Source organism: Trichosurus vulpecula, chromosome 5 (genome assembly GCF_011100635.1).
Source record: "Trichosurus vulpecula isolate mTriVul1 chromosome 5, mTriVul1.pri, whole genome shotgun sequence".
In the NCBI taxonomy this organism is placed as follows: Eukaryota; Metazoa; Chordata; class Mammalia; order Diprotodontia; family Phalangeridae; genus Trichosurus; species Trichosurus vulpecula.
Genome location: NC_050577.1, coordinates 201,050,253 through 201,069,206, shown reverse-complemented (window position 1 = coordinate 201,069,206; position 18,954 = coordinate 201,050,253). Strand labels below are relative to the sequence as shown.

Here is an 18,954-nt window from a genome sequence, read left to right as displayed (position 1 = left end):
GGAAAAACTTTTTACTTTTTTCTAAACTCCAAGATTCACTTAAGGAAAAAAAATGCATTGTAAATGAAAAACAGCTTTTTAGATAACTTAGATAATTCTTCACATGCAGACAGTGGTGGATTGATTCATGAAATAGAAACATCTGCTTCATCTGTCTTTCTGCTCCAAGAAAAGCAGCTATTATTTGATTTGCCTTAATGACAATTTATTCCTTTAAAGGGAACTAATGAAAGGAACTTGTTTTCTGGACTTGATTCTCACCAACAGCCTAGCATAGGATCTGAGACTGAATTTGGAGTCAGAGGACCCAAGTTCAAATCCCAATTCACTTAACCAAAACAGACCTGATTTCCTAATTAGTAAAATGAGAAAATTGGACTCAACAGTTTCCATCTTTAAATTTCCATGAACCTGTGATCTTAGGAATGAGAAAGATCTAATTGCTGATTGAGGGAGAGATGATGGGAACTTTGTGGGTAAGTATCCATTGCATTTTAGAATTTGTGATAGAAAAACTAGGCAAAGTATGACACACAATCTAAAGTGGATTTCAGAGGAATCAGAGAAAGGATAGTGGCTTAAATAATTGTCTCATACTTGATTTACGTTGTACATTGAGTGTGTTTCTGGTCCCACCTTTGGTGATACCCTGGGGGAGTTCCTATATTTCTACCTGTTGCCCTCTCTGTTGTGGTCAATTGCTAACCTGAGCTCATGTCCTATTCTGAGACAGGCAGAGTGTTGTAGGCCTATCCCACTATCCCACCGTCACTGTTAGGGCCTGACTCTTCCCTTCTCCGCACACTCCCATGTAGAAAGTTACTAGGACCTGTGTTGCCATTTCCCTCATGAGCTCAGCAGGAGTGCCGAAAGAGGAACACTGAACTATTGAGTTCAATTCTTTCTGATTCTTTGTCTAGTCGGTTCCATTGATCTATTTTTCTGTTCTTAACCAGTACAGTTTTAATGATTACGGTTTTTAAATTTATTTATTCTTTGTAATATAATTTGACTGTTAGAAGTGCCATTTCCCCATTATTCCTACTTTTCTCCCATTATTTCTTGAAATTCCAGACTTTTTCTTGTTCCAAATGAATTTGGCTATTATTTAGTGTAACTGTGAAGTATGCCATTGGTAGTTTGATTGTTATAACACAAAATCTGTGAATTAATTTTGGCAGTACTGTTCAACCGTGCTCACTGAGTATTATGCCAGTTATTTAAGCTGTTTTTTAAAATTTCTCTAAATAGCATTTACTAATGGTAGCTGTATAGATAGTGCGGCAAGATGAAACAGTGCCAGCAAACCTCTCCTCCTTTTAAGTCCATCTCTTATCCTGTGAGACCCAATATACTCCCACATTGATAATAACTAATTCATAAAAGAAGCCATTGTAAAAACTATTTTCTTGAACCTTGTTTTTTTGGGGGACATTTTCCTTTAGCACTGTTCCAGTCGAAGGTGCATATTGGCCTTTTTCACAGGATGAAGAAGGCCTGAGTTCAAGCCTTGCTTCTGACATACACTAACTTCTGATGTTGGAAAAAATCACTGGACTTCTTGAATTTCTAGCAACTCTGAGTAACAGAGAAGGTCCTGACCATTAATGGCAGAGGGAGTTCCCTTTACTTGCGAAACCATGGGTGTATACCCCTATCCCTTTCCATCCAAAGAATGTGTGGGCTGATAGGCTAGCTAGAAAATATTTTACGGATTTTGTAATTGTTTTGAATGGGCCATCTCTGTTGTTCCCTTCTGGGTTTTGTTGTTTCTATATAGAAATGCTGATAATTTTTGTGGGTTTATTTTATAACCTGCTACTTTGCTGAAGCTATTAATTGCCTCAATTAGTTTCTTGGCTGATTTCCTAGGATTTTCAAAGTAAACCATCATGTCATCAGCAAACGGGAATAATTTTTTTTTCTTTTCTGTCTGTCTTTATACCTTTAATCTCTTCCTCTTGTCATTGTTTAGCAAAGCACTTAATGAAGTATCTGAGACTTCACGTGGAGGAAATTGAGAGATGTGGATTTGTTGATAATATAATTAAATGGATTCAGAAGTGATTTGATGGCCATACTCAAGGAGTTGTTAATGATTCAGTGTCAACATAGCAAAGGGCCTCTAGTGAAACATTCCAGAGATCTGTTCCTTTTTATGAATTACTTCTATAAAATCATAGATGGAATGCTTACCAAATTAATGGCTGGCACAAAGCTGGGAGGGAGCTAACACACTGGATGACAGTCAGGATCCAAAATGTTCTGTAGCATTGGGCTGACTAGCAGAGGAAGTTCAAGAAGGATAGGTCAGGTCCAGAAAATCAACCACACACGTACAAAATAAGGGAGGAATAGTTAGAAGTTTTCTGAATAAAGATCTGGGTTTTTGTGAAAAATATTCTCAGCCTAAGTCATTGGCCCAAATAACTTCAACCTGGCTTGGAGCCAGGCAGAGGGGGCAGGTCCTCTGTCCTGTTCCTGAATCTAACTTCATCTGGAGTACTGTCATCAGTTCTGGGTCCATTTATAATAAGTAGGAGAGTCTTCATTCAGGGGAGGGAAATCAGGCTGGTGAAGGGTCCTGTGAAGAATTGATGTCATATGAGAAGTAATTGAAAGAATTAGGGTTATTTTGCCTTGAGAAAAGAAGTATATGTGTGTTCGGATGTGGGGGTGGGTATGTGGATGTGTGTGTTGTGTTTTTGTGTGCATGTGCAAGGGGAATGCAGATGTGGGGGGAGGGAGTGTGTGTGCACTATGCTTGAGTGTGTGGTGTGTATGTGGGGGGTGATATGAGTAGATAGGAGGATGATATTTGTCTTCATGAGGGATTAGACTTATACAATTTTGCCTCATCGGGAAGAATCAAGAACAACAGGCAGTTAAAAGAGTTATAGGGTTAAATTTAGGCTTGATGTCAGGAAAACTTCCGATTAGAACTGTGCAAACATGGGATAGGTTGCCTGGGGAGGTGTTGGACTCCCCTTCATAGGAGTCCTGTCTTGTCCAGCATGTTCAATGTAGATCCTTTTGGGGTATGGGTTGGACTGAATAAGTCACTTCTGAATTCTCTAATTCTGAGTCCAATATTTGAGTTGTCCATCAGATCAGTTGTCAAGAGTGTTTCATTTGCATGCATAAGATGGACTTCCTCAAATGCTCTTTGGCCACCACAGAGATCCCAGACTATAGATGCCTAGATTCTGCTCCACATTACTACGTCTGTGGTGTTATATAGTGCTGGTCCAGAATTAATTTGGGGAGTAGTGAAACAGAATAACATTCAAAATATTATAACATGAAATCTATGGTTTATACTCAGCTCATGAGCTCTTACTCTACCTGTTTGTATTATCCTTTCTCTCTTTTGCACAATTCTCCCCATGTCCATAGGACTCATTTTCTTATTGTACTGTGATCGTATAGTTTAATGAATATAATGAAAATAAAAGAAAATATGTCTCACACTCCTATATGGAGCTATATGCCTTTTGCCACCTCCTTAACCTCTTCTTGCTTGGCCTCCCAGATATTTGGGGAGAGTAGAAGGAAATTGTTGAACTACCCACATCTGTAGCTCCTAGAAAGAAATGAGGTGAAGGGATGTGTCTAAAACTATATCTAAAACCTGCCTAAAAACCATGAATCTCAGGAAAGAAGGAATCGAAACAAGTCATTTATTCTCTTTCCCTGTTGAAAGGCCGTCAATCGATCAAATGATCCACAAACACCTACTATGTGCTAAGCTCTGTGCTCTGTGGTAAGGCAGGAATTAATCTCTGTCCTCTCTTAAATAATCTTCAGCAGTGGAACATCTCCTATTCAGAACCAACAAGCAAAAAAAGGAAACTATGTGCAAACATTGTACCACCTTCTTTAGTAATCAGCTTCAGCTCAATTTAACAACTGTTTATTAGGCACCTGCTATATTCCCCTGCGAAGGGCTAGGCACTGGGCATTAAAGGACAAAGATTGAAACATTTCTTGCCCTTAAAGAGTTTGGGTTCTAATAGAAAGAAACAACATGCATACACATAAGTAAATATAGAATATATACAAAGTAGATTCAAAGCAATTTCTGAGAAGGGGGAAGGAGAGAGAGGGAATATACACATACTATGTAGCACCTATTATGCGCCAGGCACTGTGATAAGCATTTTATAAATATTATCTCATTTGATCCACATAGCAACCCCATGAGGTAGGTAATTAGTATCTCCATTTTACAGTTGAGGAAAATGAGGCAAGTTAAGTGACTTGGCCAGGGTCACACAGCTAGTGAGTATCTGAGATTAGATTTGAATTCAGATCCTCCAGGCCTAGTGCTCTATCTATATAGTCTTATAGACTCAGAGACTATTTGAGCTTCTTTGTAGTCAATCATCTAGTCCACGTTAAGGTAACTGAGGCTCTGAAAAACAAATCATTTGGGGGCAAATAGCTAGTAAGTGGCAAAGTTGGAACTTGATTCAACTTTTATTTATTGATTTTAAAATACTGTTTTATTTTTGCCTGTCCCTTCTCATTACCATCACTTCCCGAACTCTAATTCTCATCCTGTCTTATAAGAAAGAGGAACGGTTAAACAAACTAAAAAAGGCTTATGGAAGCCACAGTCGACAGCACACAGTATTCCATATCTGTAGCCCACCACCTCCACACTGAGAAGCGAGAAATATGTTGCATCATCAGCCCTTGGAAATCAAGATTTGTTACACCATTTACCTGAGTTCTGAGGAGACTGGACAATTTTCTGAAGATGGAATCTCCATTTGGGGGAGGAGGGTGATTTCTGGAGAACCTTGCTCAACTGATGTATGAGTCTTTGATTGACAAATACTTTCTTAGAAGAATGTGGTCTGTTGCTTAGACTTCAAGGATCTGTGATTTCATTGGTATGGATACTCCTTTATGAATGCTAATCAAAACCCCCATTCCTTCGTGGAGTTGGCCTGGGATAATCACTGAGGTTCCAAAATTCCTTACCCTACAGCAAATCTGGTGGCAAGCCTCTCCAACCTTGGCCAAGCTGGTCCTAAGACAATACTGCGCAATCTGTCCTGGGGCAAGTACCAGAACTGGTACGCGTATAGCATAGCTTTTAAGAAGAGTGACCTCCATGTCATGATAAGGCATCAGACTAGCACCTCCTTTACCAGATGGGGAAATATTGCAGTAGTAGCTGAACTTATGGTTCATATGGTATGTTAATATATCTCTGCCTTATGGTATATAAATAAGCCCATAGGATCATAGATTTGGAGCTGGGAGAGATCTTGGAAGTGACAGTCTGTCAATAAGCTTTATTGAAGTGCTCACTATGTTAAGTGAAAGAAAGGTGAAAATATGATCCTTTTTCTTGAGGATCTCACATTCTAACAAGAGGGACAACAATTAAATACCATGTACATATAAAATACGTACACATGTATGTATATGTACATACATATGTATATGTTGTGTAGATGGAAAATCTCAGAGGGAAGGACTGGGGAGGGAAAAGGGACTGGGAAAGAACTGTACAAGGTGGGATTTGAACTGAGTGTTAAAGGAAACCAGGGAAGGTATACAACAGAGATGAGAAAAGAGAATATTCCAGGCATGAGGACAGTCACCGCGAAGACCCAGAAACAGGAGATCAAGCATGTGAAGAACAGGGAGTAGGCTAGTATAGATGGGTCTTAAAGTGCATGGTGGGCAGGAAAGCATAAAAAAACTGGAAAGGTAGTAAGGGTCCAGGATATGAAGAGCTTTCAATACAAATACAGGGTTTTATGTCAGATCCTGGAGGTAATAACGTTTTGAGTATGGAAGTGATGTGGTCTGACCTACACTTTAGGGATAATCACTTTGGCAGCTGAGTGGAGGATGAATCAGAGTGGGGAGAGTCTTGGATCAGAGAGATGAAAGATTAGCTGGTCTAAATAATCTAGGCAAGACGTGATGAGGCCCTATGTGAGGGTGCTACCAGTGTGAGGATGCACACGAGAGACGTTTTGAAGATTTGGCAACAGGTTCTATCTGTGGGGTAAATGGAAGCGAGGAATCAAGACTAACACTGCAAGTGTAAGCCTGGGTGGCTGGGAAGTCATCCAGGGTCCTTGAGAGTAACAGGAAACTGGGAAAGATGGGAGGGTTTGGGGGAAAAGACGATAAGTTGTTTTGGAATTTGGAACTTTGTCTACTTTGTTAAATTCTGGTGTTTGTCATGTTTATGGGACATCCCTTTTGAGATGTCCATGAGGCAGCTGATGGTATGGGACACCAGTTTAGGAGAGTTACTAGGGCTGGGTATATGTATCAGAGAATCATCTTTCTAAGGGTGATAATTGAAATCAAAGGATCTGATGTAATTACCAAGTGAGACTGTGTGTTTGTCCTTTGTTCTTGAAGAGGACCATGACATCAGGGAAATGACATGACTTGCAGTTGACTTTGATTTGAGTGAGGGAACCAAGTGAGATATTATAAAGAAGAAGAAGAGAGTGGCACTATAGGATTATCAAATCATAGGGGTTTTTTATTGGAAGGGACTTTAGAGATCACTTAGTCCAACCCTTTAATTTTACACATGGGGAAACCGGAGAGGTTAAGTGACCTTGCCTAAGGTTGCAATATACTAAATAGATAACAAAATTAGGACTCAAACTTGGATCCTTTGATTGTATATCTACTTCGTCTCTCCCCAGGGGGTTCCCTAACTTGATTTCTCTCTTTCCTCCCCTGCCACAGGAAATGCTGAAGGATGAAGTACGCACGCTCACCTACAGAAACTCCATGTACCACAATAAGCACGTGTTTAAGGACAAGGTGGTGCTGGACGTTGGGAGTGGCACGGGCATCCTTTCTATGTTTGCTGCTAAAGCAGGGGCCAAGAAGGTTTATGGGGTAAGAACATCACTTCTCTCTTGCTTTGGGCCTTTTAGAAAATGGGCCCCAGATACTGTCTCTTCTCCAATCCAAACCCATTTCATCTCCAACCAAACTTTGCCAATCCCCACCCTCTCCCCCAACAAACACATAAGCAAACACAAACATGGTCCTTGGTGCTTCATACCTTCAACATACACCTTAGAGGAAGCAAGAAAGCCAGCTATAAGTCCTGAGCTGTAGGAAAGGTTAGGAGGAGCCATTGGTCAACTGCTGACAGACTCCTAAAGGAATAATTGCTCATAAATCTACAGAGCCTAGAGGTTGGTAACTGAGCAGTGTGTAGATAGAACCCTGGATTCAGAGTCAAAGGACCCATTCAGATCTTGGATATGCTACTCACTTCTTTGGGCAACTTGCTTCACTTCTTAGGGCTTGGAGAGTTTCCTCATCTGAAATATAAGGGGATCGGACCACAGGACCTCTTCTAGTCTTGTGAGGCATGAAATAACATAATAAAATAAATCTTGTGAAATATGAAATCTAAATCTTGTGAGATATTAAATATTGTAATGCTAGTAACAGCAGCTAGCATTTATATAGTGCTTTAAGATTTGCAAGGTATTTTATGTATCTCTCAGTTGATCTTAACAACCCTGTGAGGTAGGTACTATCAATATCCGCATTTTATGGATGAAGAAATTGAGGCTGAGAGAAATTCAGTGACTTGCCCAAGGTGACACAGCTAGTTTAGTGTCTGAGGCAGGATTTGAATTCAGATCTGACTTTTGGGCCAGTGCTCTATCTCCTATACCACCTAGTTTTCTATGAAAAGATATTTGATATGACTACACACGGACAACCTATGTCAAATTGCTCACCTTCTCAATGAGGGGGTGGTGTGGGGAGGGAGGGAGGAATTTGGAACTCAGTTTTTAAAATGAATGTTAAAAATTATTTTTACATTCCATCGGGGAAAAAATAAAACACTAAATTAAAAAAGAAAAGATATTTGATAAAGGCTTCATTATCCCCATTAGATGGGGACCAGGGTTAATAAGTGTCAGAACCAAAATGGGAACCTAGGTTTCCTGACTCCAAGTGACACATTCTGCTGCATTCCAGGATGTCAAGGTTGCACTGCAGAGCAGTTAGGCAGTCAGGCCTCCAATGTTCTCTCTCTTCTCTGTAAAATACTGACATTTATACACACTTCAAAGTGCTTTCACATCCATGACTTTACTAGATGCCCCCACAAACCTTCTGTGAATTAGGTAGGAGTAAATATTTAACTACGTGATTCTTCTCCCTTCCCTTTCTACCCCCCCCCCCAATTTAAGTGGCTTCTCATTACCTACAGAAAAAGTATAATATATGATCTCATCACTCCTCTACTTAAAAAAAATCGATAGCTTCCTATTACCTACTGAATGAAGCTTAAATTTCTCATCCTGGCATTTAAGTGTCCCTCACAGGCAGACTCTAACCTAACTTTCCAGCCTTATTTCACACTATATATCCTATATTACCAAACTGATTTGCCATAATATAATAAATCTTGGGAAATATGAATTCTCCATCTTGTGAGGTATGAAGTAATATAATTTATTTATTAGCATTTTAGCATAAATTTAGCATATTAGCATAAATATTTATTAGCATTTATATACTGCTTTCATATTTGCAAGGTGTTTTACATATCTCTCAGTTGATTTTCACAAGCCGGTGAGGTAGGTGCTATCATTAGCCCCATTTTACAGATGAGGACACTGAGGCTGAGAGAAATTCAGTGACCTGTCAATCACCCATTCTTGTCTTGACCTCTCCCATTTTGTGCCGCTTGCTAACTGTCACCCTTCAGGCTTGGAATGGATGACTCCCACAATGATCCTATGGTCTGAAGTCCCTCCCTTTCTTCAAGATCCTCCTCAGGTTCCATCTCCATCATGTAGCCTTCCCTGGCCCAGAGGAAAGGGATTTCTTCCTCAGACATCTCATCACCCTTTGCGGTACACTTGCCTTCCCTCCTCTTTGTATCATAGTTATTGTGTACATGTTCCCCATATTAGAATGGAAGCTCCTTGAGAAAAGGATCTATGCTACATTTGTCTTTGTATCTTCAATGCCTTGTACATGGGAAGTGCTTAAGAAGTGTTTCTTGAACTGATTTGAGTGGAGATGGGAAAATAATTTGTTCAAGGGCACTGGTAGGGTGAGTAGTAGAAGGAGGATTATAGACCATTTTCCTTCACCTTCCCTCCTTCCTTCTTGCCTGCCTGCCTCTCTCCCTTTCTCCTTTTTTGACAATTTTGCAGAGACCTGTACAGAATATATAATGTTTATGTTGCTGCCACAGTCAAGTAATTATTATTTATGCTTAAAATGCAAGAAGGTCTCCCTCCTAAAAGATGAGAGAAATAAGCATTTATATAGTAGCTACTGCGTGCCAGGCATTAGGTTAAGTACTTTTTATAAATATGATCATCACAAAAACCCTGCAAGGATTCCTTCCTTAGTTGAGGAAACTAAGGCAGAGGTTAAGTGACTTTCCCAGGGTCATGCAGCTAGTAATATCTGAGGTTGGATTTGAACTCAGTCCAAGTCTAGCGCTCCATCCTCTGTACCACTAGCTGGCTATATAGAGTAGAAGTGAAGGAAATGGGGCTCAAGGAATATCTCTCTACTCCACGCACTTATTAGAGAGATAACTAAAGTGTTCTTTTATTTTTCTTTAAAAAAGATAGAGGAGTTTCAATGTGATAACAAAGAAGAAAAAAGCTTTAAAGAGGCAGAGGGGAATCCTGACCTGTGTCAGGAAATTGAAGGTTGGAAGAGTGTGAAAAGGGAAGAAGGAGCACTAAATATTGATGGCTAAGTAAAGCATGGGAGATTTCCTGTAGAAGAGGAGGCTGGGTTCTCTGAAAAAGGAATGGCTGCTTGTCCTTTAAGGAAAGGTGCTGCTGTCTGATGAGAGACCATCAAACCAAGGGAAGAGAAGAAGAGATGTATATTGATGGCTAATGGCTTCCTGGTGAGGGATACTGATTTGTCAGCCTGATGAAAAAAACGAAGAAAGGTTTTTTCTCTTCCTTGGGGGCATGTATCCAGAACAAGAGGAAAAGCCTTCCAAGACTTTTCAAATCTACCAATTTCTGCTGGTTTGCATGGGCATGGATTATACTACCAAAAGCAGTTTAGAAAGCATTGCTAAGGATATGAGTTCTTGGGTGAGAAACTGAAGACCCCAGAACCATAGGTGATGTTTTCAGTAACTCTACTGATTTAAGGAAATTGCTACGGAAGAGAAAGGCAGATTTGGGAAGATGGTTAAAAAGATGGAATTTGAAAAATAGTATTTATATTTCAGGAATACAGCTTAAAATATAGAAATGACCAACTCCTAGTCACAGATGGAGCATATCTAACAAGGGCTGGTAAGAATGTATGCGTCTGAAGTCTTGTATATCTTTAGATGTTAAACCAAAAAAATACTGAGGAAGGAGAAAACAGCCTGTATATATGCTTCAAGCTAGACTGCATAGAGAGAAGCTGTAATCTATCAACTAATCAACAAACATTTATTAAGTGCCTATGCTGAACCAACATCATTCTAGGTGATGGAGATACAAAGACAAAAATGAAACAGATGCTGTCCTCAGGTTGCTTATATTCTTTCAGAGTAGGAAGTATAGCAACAGAGATGAAATTTACAAGATGTGAAATCTAAGAAAAGATGTTTATAGAAAATTACCCAAAATATTATTAACAAAAAAGAATCAGAGATCCTAATGCAAGGAGGCAAGTTTGTCTTATATACCATTGAAATTTGGTGATATAGAACTTATGATGAGAATATAACTCTGGAAGGGTATACCTATGTAAAAGAAATGGGCTATGTAAAAGGGAGAAGTGAATAATAGCACTGTATATTAAGTTGATATATTCATTTAAAGAAAGCCAGTAATCAGAGTGAGGATACATTGTAGGGAGCATTTGGTGAATAATAATAATAGAGGCAGAAATGAAAATGATATTGTAATTGGAATGTATTATGGGCCCTCTGGACAGAAGGAGGAAATGGATGAGGAATTTGGGAAATAGATGGATGGGAGAATCTGCAGGAGTTCTCTCTTGTTCTTTCTCTCATTCTTTTTCTTTGTCTCTCTGTCTCTGTTTCTCTATCTCTCATGTTTCCCAAAAGAAGAACAAATAATAATTTATTGCCTTGACTTAGTAATAATTTCATCCTCTAAAAGATGGAAAAATCTAAGAATGGAAATTCTATTTTGTAACTATTTGTCATCAACAAAAAGAAACTGGATGCTCCAGTAGAAATGATAGGATACTTTCTGACGGGTGATCACTCCAACTTAGAATTTGTGATGGTGAAGGAGAGGAAAGTTAGGCACAGTCTGATATACCCTAGATTTTGGGAAAATAGATATCAAAGTATTCAGAGGAACGGTAGGTAGTTTCCTATATCCTTAATTTCTTAAAAATCCTTAATGTTAGCCCAAGACAGAGGAAACTCTCAAAAATGAAATTCTGAAGACACAAAGAAACGCTTCCAGTGAAGAGGAAAGAATAGATTTTTTAAAAGAGGCTAATATGGATGCATGGGAGCCTCATAGATCAACTTAGGTTTCACAAAGATGTATACCGAAGGTGGAAGTAAGGGCTGTAATAGTGCAATGAAGTAATGGAGGCTGAGCAGAAAAGCCTGGCATAGTTCTGTGTGAATATCGTCAGGAGCAAGACTACTTAGAATGAACTCATGATGGCAAAGGAAAGTTAAGGGTAACAAAAAAGGTGTTTGTTTGTTGTTGTTTTAAAGCTTTATAGGTGGAAAGAGAGGGGTCAAAAGGAAGAATGAGACTGCTGCTTAGGGTGCGTAGGATGACAATGGACAATTAGTGGAAACCAGGGCGACTTACCTCTAACTTTGCTTCTGTTATCCTGTGCCAAGTCAGAATTGAGTTTGGACTGAAACTGACAGCCAACAGCATCACCCTTCCTTTGCACTTGGTCTGAGATTCATTTGGATCTTGCTACTTGAAAAGAACCAGAAGAGATCATTTAATCTAACCTTCCCAACCAAAATAGCTAATTGGAATTTGAAATAGAACATAGAGGAACAGTAAGGGAGCACCTAGTTATTTTCTCGATGAATTTAAGTTCTTTGACTCAGCATACTGAAAGAACGGGCAAATGTGATTGCTGAGTCATTGTCAATGATTTTTGACAAAAATCATGGAGCATTGGAGAGATGCTGAACAACTGGGGAAGGACAAATGTCCCCACTTTGAAAATGGTGAAGAGAATGGAGTCTCCAAAATACATGTGAGCGAGCTTTATTTTGATTCTTAGAAAGATTATAGAAAGCATCATTAAAAGAGGTAGTTAGTTTACACCTAAGAAAGGAAAGAGTCATCATAATGAGCCAGCATGGCTTCATCAAAAATAGGCCATATCAAACTAGCTTCCCTCCTTCCCTCCCTCCCTCTCTCTTTCCCTTCCTTCCTTCCTTCCTTCCTTCCTTCCTTCCTTCCTTCCTTCCTTCCTTCCTTCCTTCCTTCCTCTTTCCTTCTTTCCCAAAGGTCTATTAAGGTAAAGACCATAGATATAGATTATCTAGATTTAGCAAAGAATTTGACAAGTCTCTAATGCTATTCTTTTGGACAAAATGAAGGAAGAGACATGAGGGTGACATGGGTCAATTTGGACCTGGTTCAATGGCTAGAACCAAAGAGCAGTTAGTCGTTCATAATTCAAAATCAACTTGTAAGGAGATTTCTTGTGGAATGCCTTAAGAACTTGGCCTTTGTGCTGTCTAACATTTTTATCAATGGCTTGCAAAAAGGCATAGATGTCATACTTATCAGATTTAAAGATGACACATAGCTGGGAGGGATTACTAATATGTTGGATAATAGAGTCATAAGCTAAAAAGATCTTGGCACACTTCACTTTTGGGCTAAGTCCAAGAAAATGAAATTTCATAGGGCTAAGTGTAAAGTCTTGTACTTGAGTTAAAAAAATATCTGTTTCACAAGTATAAAATGGAGGCGGTGTGATCAGACCACTTCTGGAGTATTGTCTTCAGTCTTGGGCAACACATTTTAGGAAAGACATTGATAGGTTGGAGAGAATCCAGAGGAGGGTGACTTGGATGGCGAAAGAACTTTTGATCATGCCAAATGGGGATCAGTTAGAAGAACTAAGGATGCTCAACCTGGAGAAGGAGAAGAATTCCAATCAATCTAATCCAATCTAATCAATCTATAGCTTATTCACTCTGTGCCAGGTACCTAGCAAAATGCTGGGGATACAAAGTCAAAAGTGCAACACTTCCTTCCTCAAGGAGCTTCTATGAGGGAGATAACAGGCATAGGTAACAATAATAATTATATACAGAATACATACAAAATGAATGCAAGGTAGCCTGAAGAGGGGCAATACAATAGGTATTTATTAAGTACTACTATGTCTGAGACACTGTGCTAGGAGAACACTGGGTTTATGAGGTCCAGATGAAAAGCAGTTCCTACTCACAAGGAGTTTACATAGCTGCCTTCACATTTTGGAAGAACTGTTGCACCCCAAAGGGGACACTTGCTCTACTTTACTCCAAAGGGCTGATCTGGGACAATGGATAGAAATTGCAAAGGGGCAGCAATAGGCTTGTAAAGAAAACCTCCCAATCAGAGCTATGAAAACAGGTAGCCTTAGGTATTAGCAGGTCTAACTAGAGGACTTCTTCAGGGGGAATTTATATGAGTAGAAACTAGTTGGACTAGATGGCTTCTGGTCTCCTTCTAACTGACCTCTGAGCTCCATGTCATGCTGTGATCCTATAGTGGTCAGTGGGAGGGAGAGCATGGAACAGGGAAAGCTGTGAAATGAGCCACCCCTAGAGAAACCCAGCTAAATATGATGGAACTGTTTGTTTGAAAAGCTGTTATTAAAAAAAGAGTGGAAGGGAAACAGATTGCTAAAAAAGAAAAAGAAAAAAAAGCCACACCGTGCTAGAATAGCCTCACATAGCTGGAACACAATAGTGTAGGGGCTGTTCTACAGCTCTTTGGTTGGAACTCCCAAGATGACTGTGCCCAAGTAAGGGCAGGAAGTGTGGGGCTTCACTGCTGAATTCTTGGATCCTCATTACTCTAGAAAAGAGGGAGAGGAAAGGAGACAGAGACAGAGATAAAAAAAGGAACAGAAACAGATTGTGATACTGACTGAGATAGGGTGAAACCAAATGGAAAAAAGAGAAACTGAAAGAGGCAGAGACATAAAGAAAGAGAAGAGGCACATGCGCATGTGGCGGGGTCGGGGTGAGAGTGAGAGAGACAGAGAGAGAGAGAGAGAGAGAGAGAGAGAGAGAGAGAGAGAGAGAGATGGACAGAGGCAAAAAGAGAAAAAAGCAAAAGGAGACCAGACAAAGAAGCTTTACAAATCATTTATTCAATGGTTTTCAAAGTATGGCTAACAGAAAGTAGGGCATCCCTGAGACCCTTTCAGGCGTTCCACAATCGAAATTTTCTTCGCATATGTCAATTCAAACAATATATCACAACAGACTGTTAAATGAAGAAGCAGTTATGAAAATCCAGCTGTCTTTTATTAAGGTAGACATTAAAGAGGTTTGCAGAAATATGTAAAACAATGCCACCCTTCTCACTAATTTTTTTTTGCTTCAGAAAATATGGCTATTTCTCATAAATGTGTTATTTATGCTTACATGTAATAGGTTTATTGTTATTTTAAAATGAATTAATAGATATTTTAAAATATTATTTTAAATTTCTAATGCAGTATGTATGGATGGATATGACCAAGGGTATGCTGGTAAATGTTTAACAACCAACTCTTCAGAAAAATTTTTTGCACAACACACTTGTATTATGCATTATTAACATTTTCTCCTTCACTTTCTAGACCAAAGGGGTCAAACACTTGTCCCACAATACCTGTCCTGAGTGCAACCTAAACTGGATTAAAAATGTAACTGGAAAATATTTAACAATAAAAATGAAAATACGATAGAACATGGATGATGTTAATGTATGGTTATCTAAGTCAGTATTCAGCAGCAGGTATCTTTATTTATGGTTTAGTGGCATGTTTCTATTTGAGTTTGACACCACTGATCCAGACAATCAATAAAACAAGCCCTGATTTGTAGTTTAGACTGATATCTGAGGTACGTATAAATGTTCACACTGAAAATTTAACGGTCGGGTCCAGCTGATTCCAACATACAACTAGATATAACCTCCATAAGCAAAAGCTCTTTGGGGTCCTTAGTAATTTACAAGACTGTAAAGGGTCCCAAGACCAAAAAGTTTGAGAACTTTTTTATCTAATTGAAAAGAAGGAAGAAAGAAAGAGGGAAGGAAGAAAGGAGGGAAGGAAGAAGAAAGAATTTCAAAGCTAGAAGGGACCTCAGTGGCATCTAGCCAACCAGTACCTGAAAAGAAATCTCCTCTGCCACAGCTCCAGCAAGGAGTCATTCAGCCTTCACTTGAAGTCTTCTAGTGAGAAAGAGCTCCTTGGTCCGTTCCATTTTTGGAAAGTCCTTTAGAAAGTTTTTTCTTAAATAAAGCCTAAATTTGTCTCTTTGTGACTTGCACACATTGCTCTTAGTTCTTCCTTCTCTAGGTCATCCATTACCACTATTATCAAACTTTAATCCCCCTTTCCCTGGCATAATTTAAGAACAAAAGAAAACAAAACACCTTTTCTGTTGTCCTGAGCATTACCAACCTCTTTTCATGCTAGGATTTAGGCTCCATTTTCTTGCAGGTCTTTACTGTACTTTGGCATCCATTTGAGGTTACTTGTCCTTCTATTTTCTGTACATTCCTTCTTAAAATTGGTTAATGAATTTTAAGTTGTTTGGTGAGCTCCCTGTGCACTCACTTTGGACATTCTATATACCTTTCCCCTTTCCTGCTAATCAAAATCTCTTTAGAGGTGAGATGATAAGGAAATACAAAGATGCACAGATTAAAAACAGAGAGGCAGAGACAGCCAGGGACAGGGAAGAGGAGAGAAAGAGACAGAGAGACAGAGAGAGAGAGACAGAGAGAGACAGGAAACAGAGAGACAGAGACAGAAAGACAGAGAGAGACAGAGACACACATACAGATGGAGAGACAGAGATAAAGATACAGAGAGGGATATAGAAAGATGCAGAGATACGGAGTTAGAGAGAAGCAAGGAAACAAGGAGAGAGAGATAGGCAAACAGAAATGGGGTGAGGATGTCATGTGGAAGGATTACAGAATGCAGAAGATTGGTGCGTTTTGGGTCCTAGTTGCATTTGAATTTAGCAACGCTTCCATAGCCCTGGATTGGCCACAGTTAAGACCTAGACCTTAGCTGTGGACCCAGGCCTTGAATGAGGTGTGGTTCAGACTATTGTCTGAACACAGAGCTGGGTGGCAGTGAGGGGATGGGGAATGAATCATACTACCATTAGAGCCTGAGGCCACACACCAAAGGGAAAAGTGCGCAGGTAGTCAGAAGACTTACTTTCTAATTCTACCAGTAATTTGCTGTGGTGTTAGAGAAATTGCTTTGGCCGCCCCAGTCTCAGCTTCACTCCCTCATCTGCAAAATGAGGGGATGGTACAAGATGAGCCATGAGCTCCCTGCCAGCTCTAACACTCTGCACTTCATCTAACACCTCTCTCCTTTGTCCCACTCTCCTTTTAGATCGAATGCTCCAGTATTTCTGACTACTCAGAGAAAATTATCAAGGCCAACCACTTGGACAACAGTAAGGCAACTCAGACTATCCCCTGGAAACGTGGAAGCAGTGGGTGCCCCTGATTTGGTTCTGTCATTTCCATGTAAATGATGGCCTTTCACCTTCAACTGGCTCTAGGGTATGGTGATGTGGTCAAGCACCCCACCCCCACTAAGTGGCAATAGTCCTTCCCTGCGATGGTAGGTAAAGGACAATGGCCTTTTCAGACCTAGCTCTGGTTCCAGAAAGTTTTTGTATCTGTGGTATGGATTATATCCTTAAGTCTCTCACATCCCACCTGGCCAACCCTGGGAACCATTTACATCAATCATACTCTTATTTCTCCAAGAAGCAAGCCCGAACCCATGTTTGCTTGTATCATCTTCGGGGCTCTGGCTATATAAAGTCCAATGACCTCATGGACGATGTCACCAATCCCTACTAGCCTCACTCCTAGAAGTTCCACTTCTCTCCCATAGGAAAGGCCACCCAGTCTAGAATCAGGGGGGTTGCCATTCCCACTGAATAGAAGTTTCCCAACCCAGCCTACAGGTTTTCTCATTGATCATGTTGTTACAGTCCATAGTCCTCCTTGGTACTTTGAAGGTCTACACTAAACAGTCTTAGGTCAGGAAAAAGAAAAGGAAATCCACTCCATGGTTCCACAAGTGAGAAAGCTTTGTCAGTCAATCAGGCAGACAGCAAGATCGGATTTAGCCTTGGCTCAGGGCAGACAGCTATTCTAGGAGGTATAAAATTCTGAAAATGAAGAATAAGGCACTGTCTCTGGCCTTGAAAGACAGACTAATGGGCAAAGGAATGTTATAGTGGGACACCCACAGAATCAAATGGAAATAAAATACATAAACTGATATTCCAAACTTCTAAGATTTATGATCTCATTAGTGTAGTTGTTCCCTCTAGACTTTACCAACTTCATGAGTTGCTATGGCTAAGAACATGTTGTCACCTCATGGTCAACCCTTTGGTGATGAGTGTCTCTGACCCTGGTAAGACTGATCTGCAAATATTACACACATAATCTGTCACTGGGGTCACTTGTTAGAACCTGCCAATTTTTGTTATCCTCTGGTATAATCTCTGATAACCCAAGGTCACTTCCATAGAGGAGGATGATAAAGAGGGGGAAAAAACCCTAAGAACAGATATGTTTTCACCTATACAAACATGTTTTTATATAACATAACCATTATATCTGTATCCGTATCTATATGTATAATACATGTGTATATATGCATATATGCATACAAACACATACCCATACACACATATATGTATACTTATGCTTACTTTAAGGACTAGGGACTGGACCTCTAATTTCAACGATATATGAAATTCCCAGATAATGAAACTCCTTATACTGATGGAGGTCAGCCCCTTCTCTTCAGCAACTTCTTTGAAAATTTTCTAGGGTACTTGAGAATTAATTGACATGCTCAGGGTCACACAATGAGAATGTGTCAAGGGTAGGACTTGAATCCAAGTCTTCTTGGATCCAAAGTCAGCTCTCGATACACCAGTCACCCTGCTTCTCATTTTCTTTATTTTCTATTTCACATTTTCTCTAGGTGGTGCAGTGGATGGAGCACCGGACCTGGAGTCAATAAGACCAGAATTGAAATCTGTCCTCAGACACTTACGAGTTGTGTGACCCTGGGCAAGTCACTTACTTCTGTTTGCCCTAGTTTCCTTATCTATAAAATGAGGATAATAATTGTACCTGTCTCCCTGGGTTGTTGTGAAGATAAAATGAAATAATATGTGTAAAGTATTTTGCAGACCTTAAAGCATTATATAAATACTTTTTTTACAGGCACACAAAAAGTATACAGAGCTCAGAGACCTCTTCATTCTGGACTCTCAGTTAACTACCCCTAGGTTCTGGATTTTTTGTGGGTCAAAATCTTCTCTGTAGTTCATGAGCCCCTATTTATGTGTTTATTTTTACTAGTCAACCAGAAGACACGCAGTTAGCAACAAAAGCATTTAATGAGATAGGACAATAACCATAGAACATGACCCCTATAAAGCTTGAATTCATTCTCCCACAAATACAGACACAATTTGTGGTAAGGGTGCACCTCCAATAGGAACATACATGGGGCACCCACATTTATTGAAAAGGGGTACACAGGGCACATGAGTGGAGGGACAACTCATGCCTCCTACAAAGCTGTCAGTGTCAGCTTCTATTGATATTATCATGCTGCCTTCTCTGGACCTCTCTTTGCAAATCCCAGTCAAGTTTCACAGAGCAACCACTTTCTGAGGGCAATGTGGCTCAGCTGTTCTCCACTGGCATGTAT

General features: G+C 39.8%; 1 protein-coding gene across 1 annotated transcript in view; it reads left to right on the top strand.

Moving 5' to 3' along the window:
- Positions 1 to 18,954, top strand: part of PRMT8 (protein arginine methyltransferase 8) — a 145,276-nt gene that overhangs the window by 70,363 nt on the left and 55,959 nt on the right. The window contains exons 3-4 of the mRNA XM_036760686.1: positions 6,736 to 6,891; positions 16,594 to 16,657. Of these exons, the coding sequence (XP_036616581.1) occupies positions 6,736 to 6,891; positions 16,594 to 16,657 (220 nt within the window). The remainder of the gene's footprint in view (positions 1 to 6,735; positions 6,892 to 16,593; positions 16,658 to 18,954) is intronic.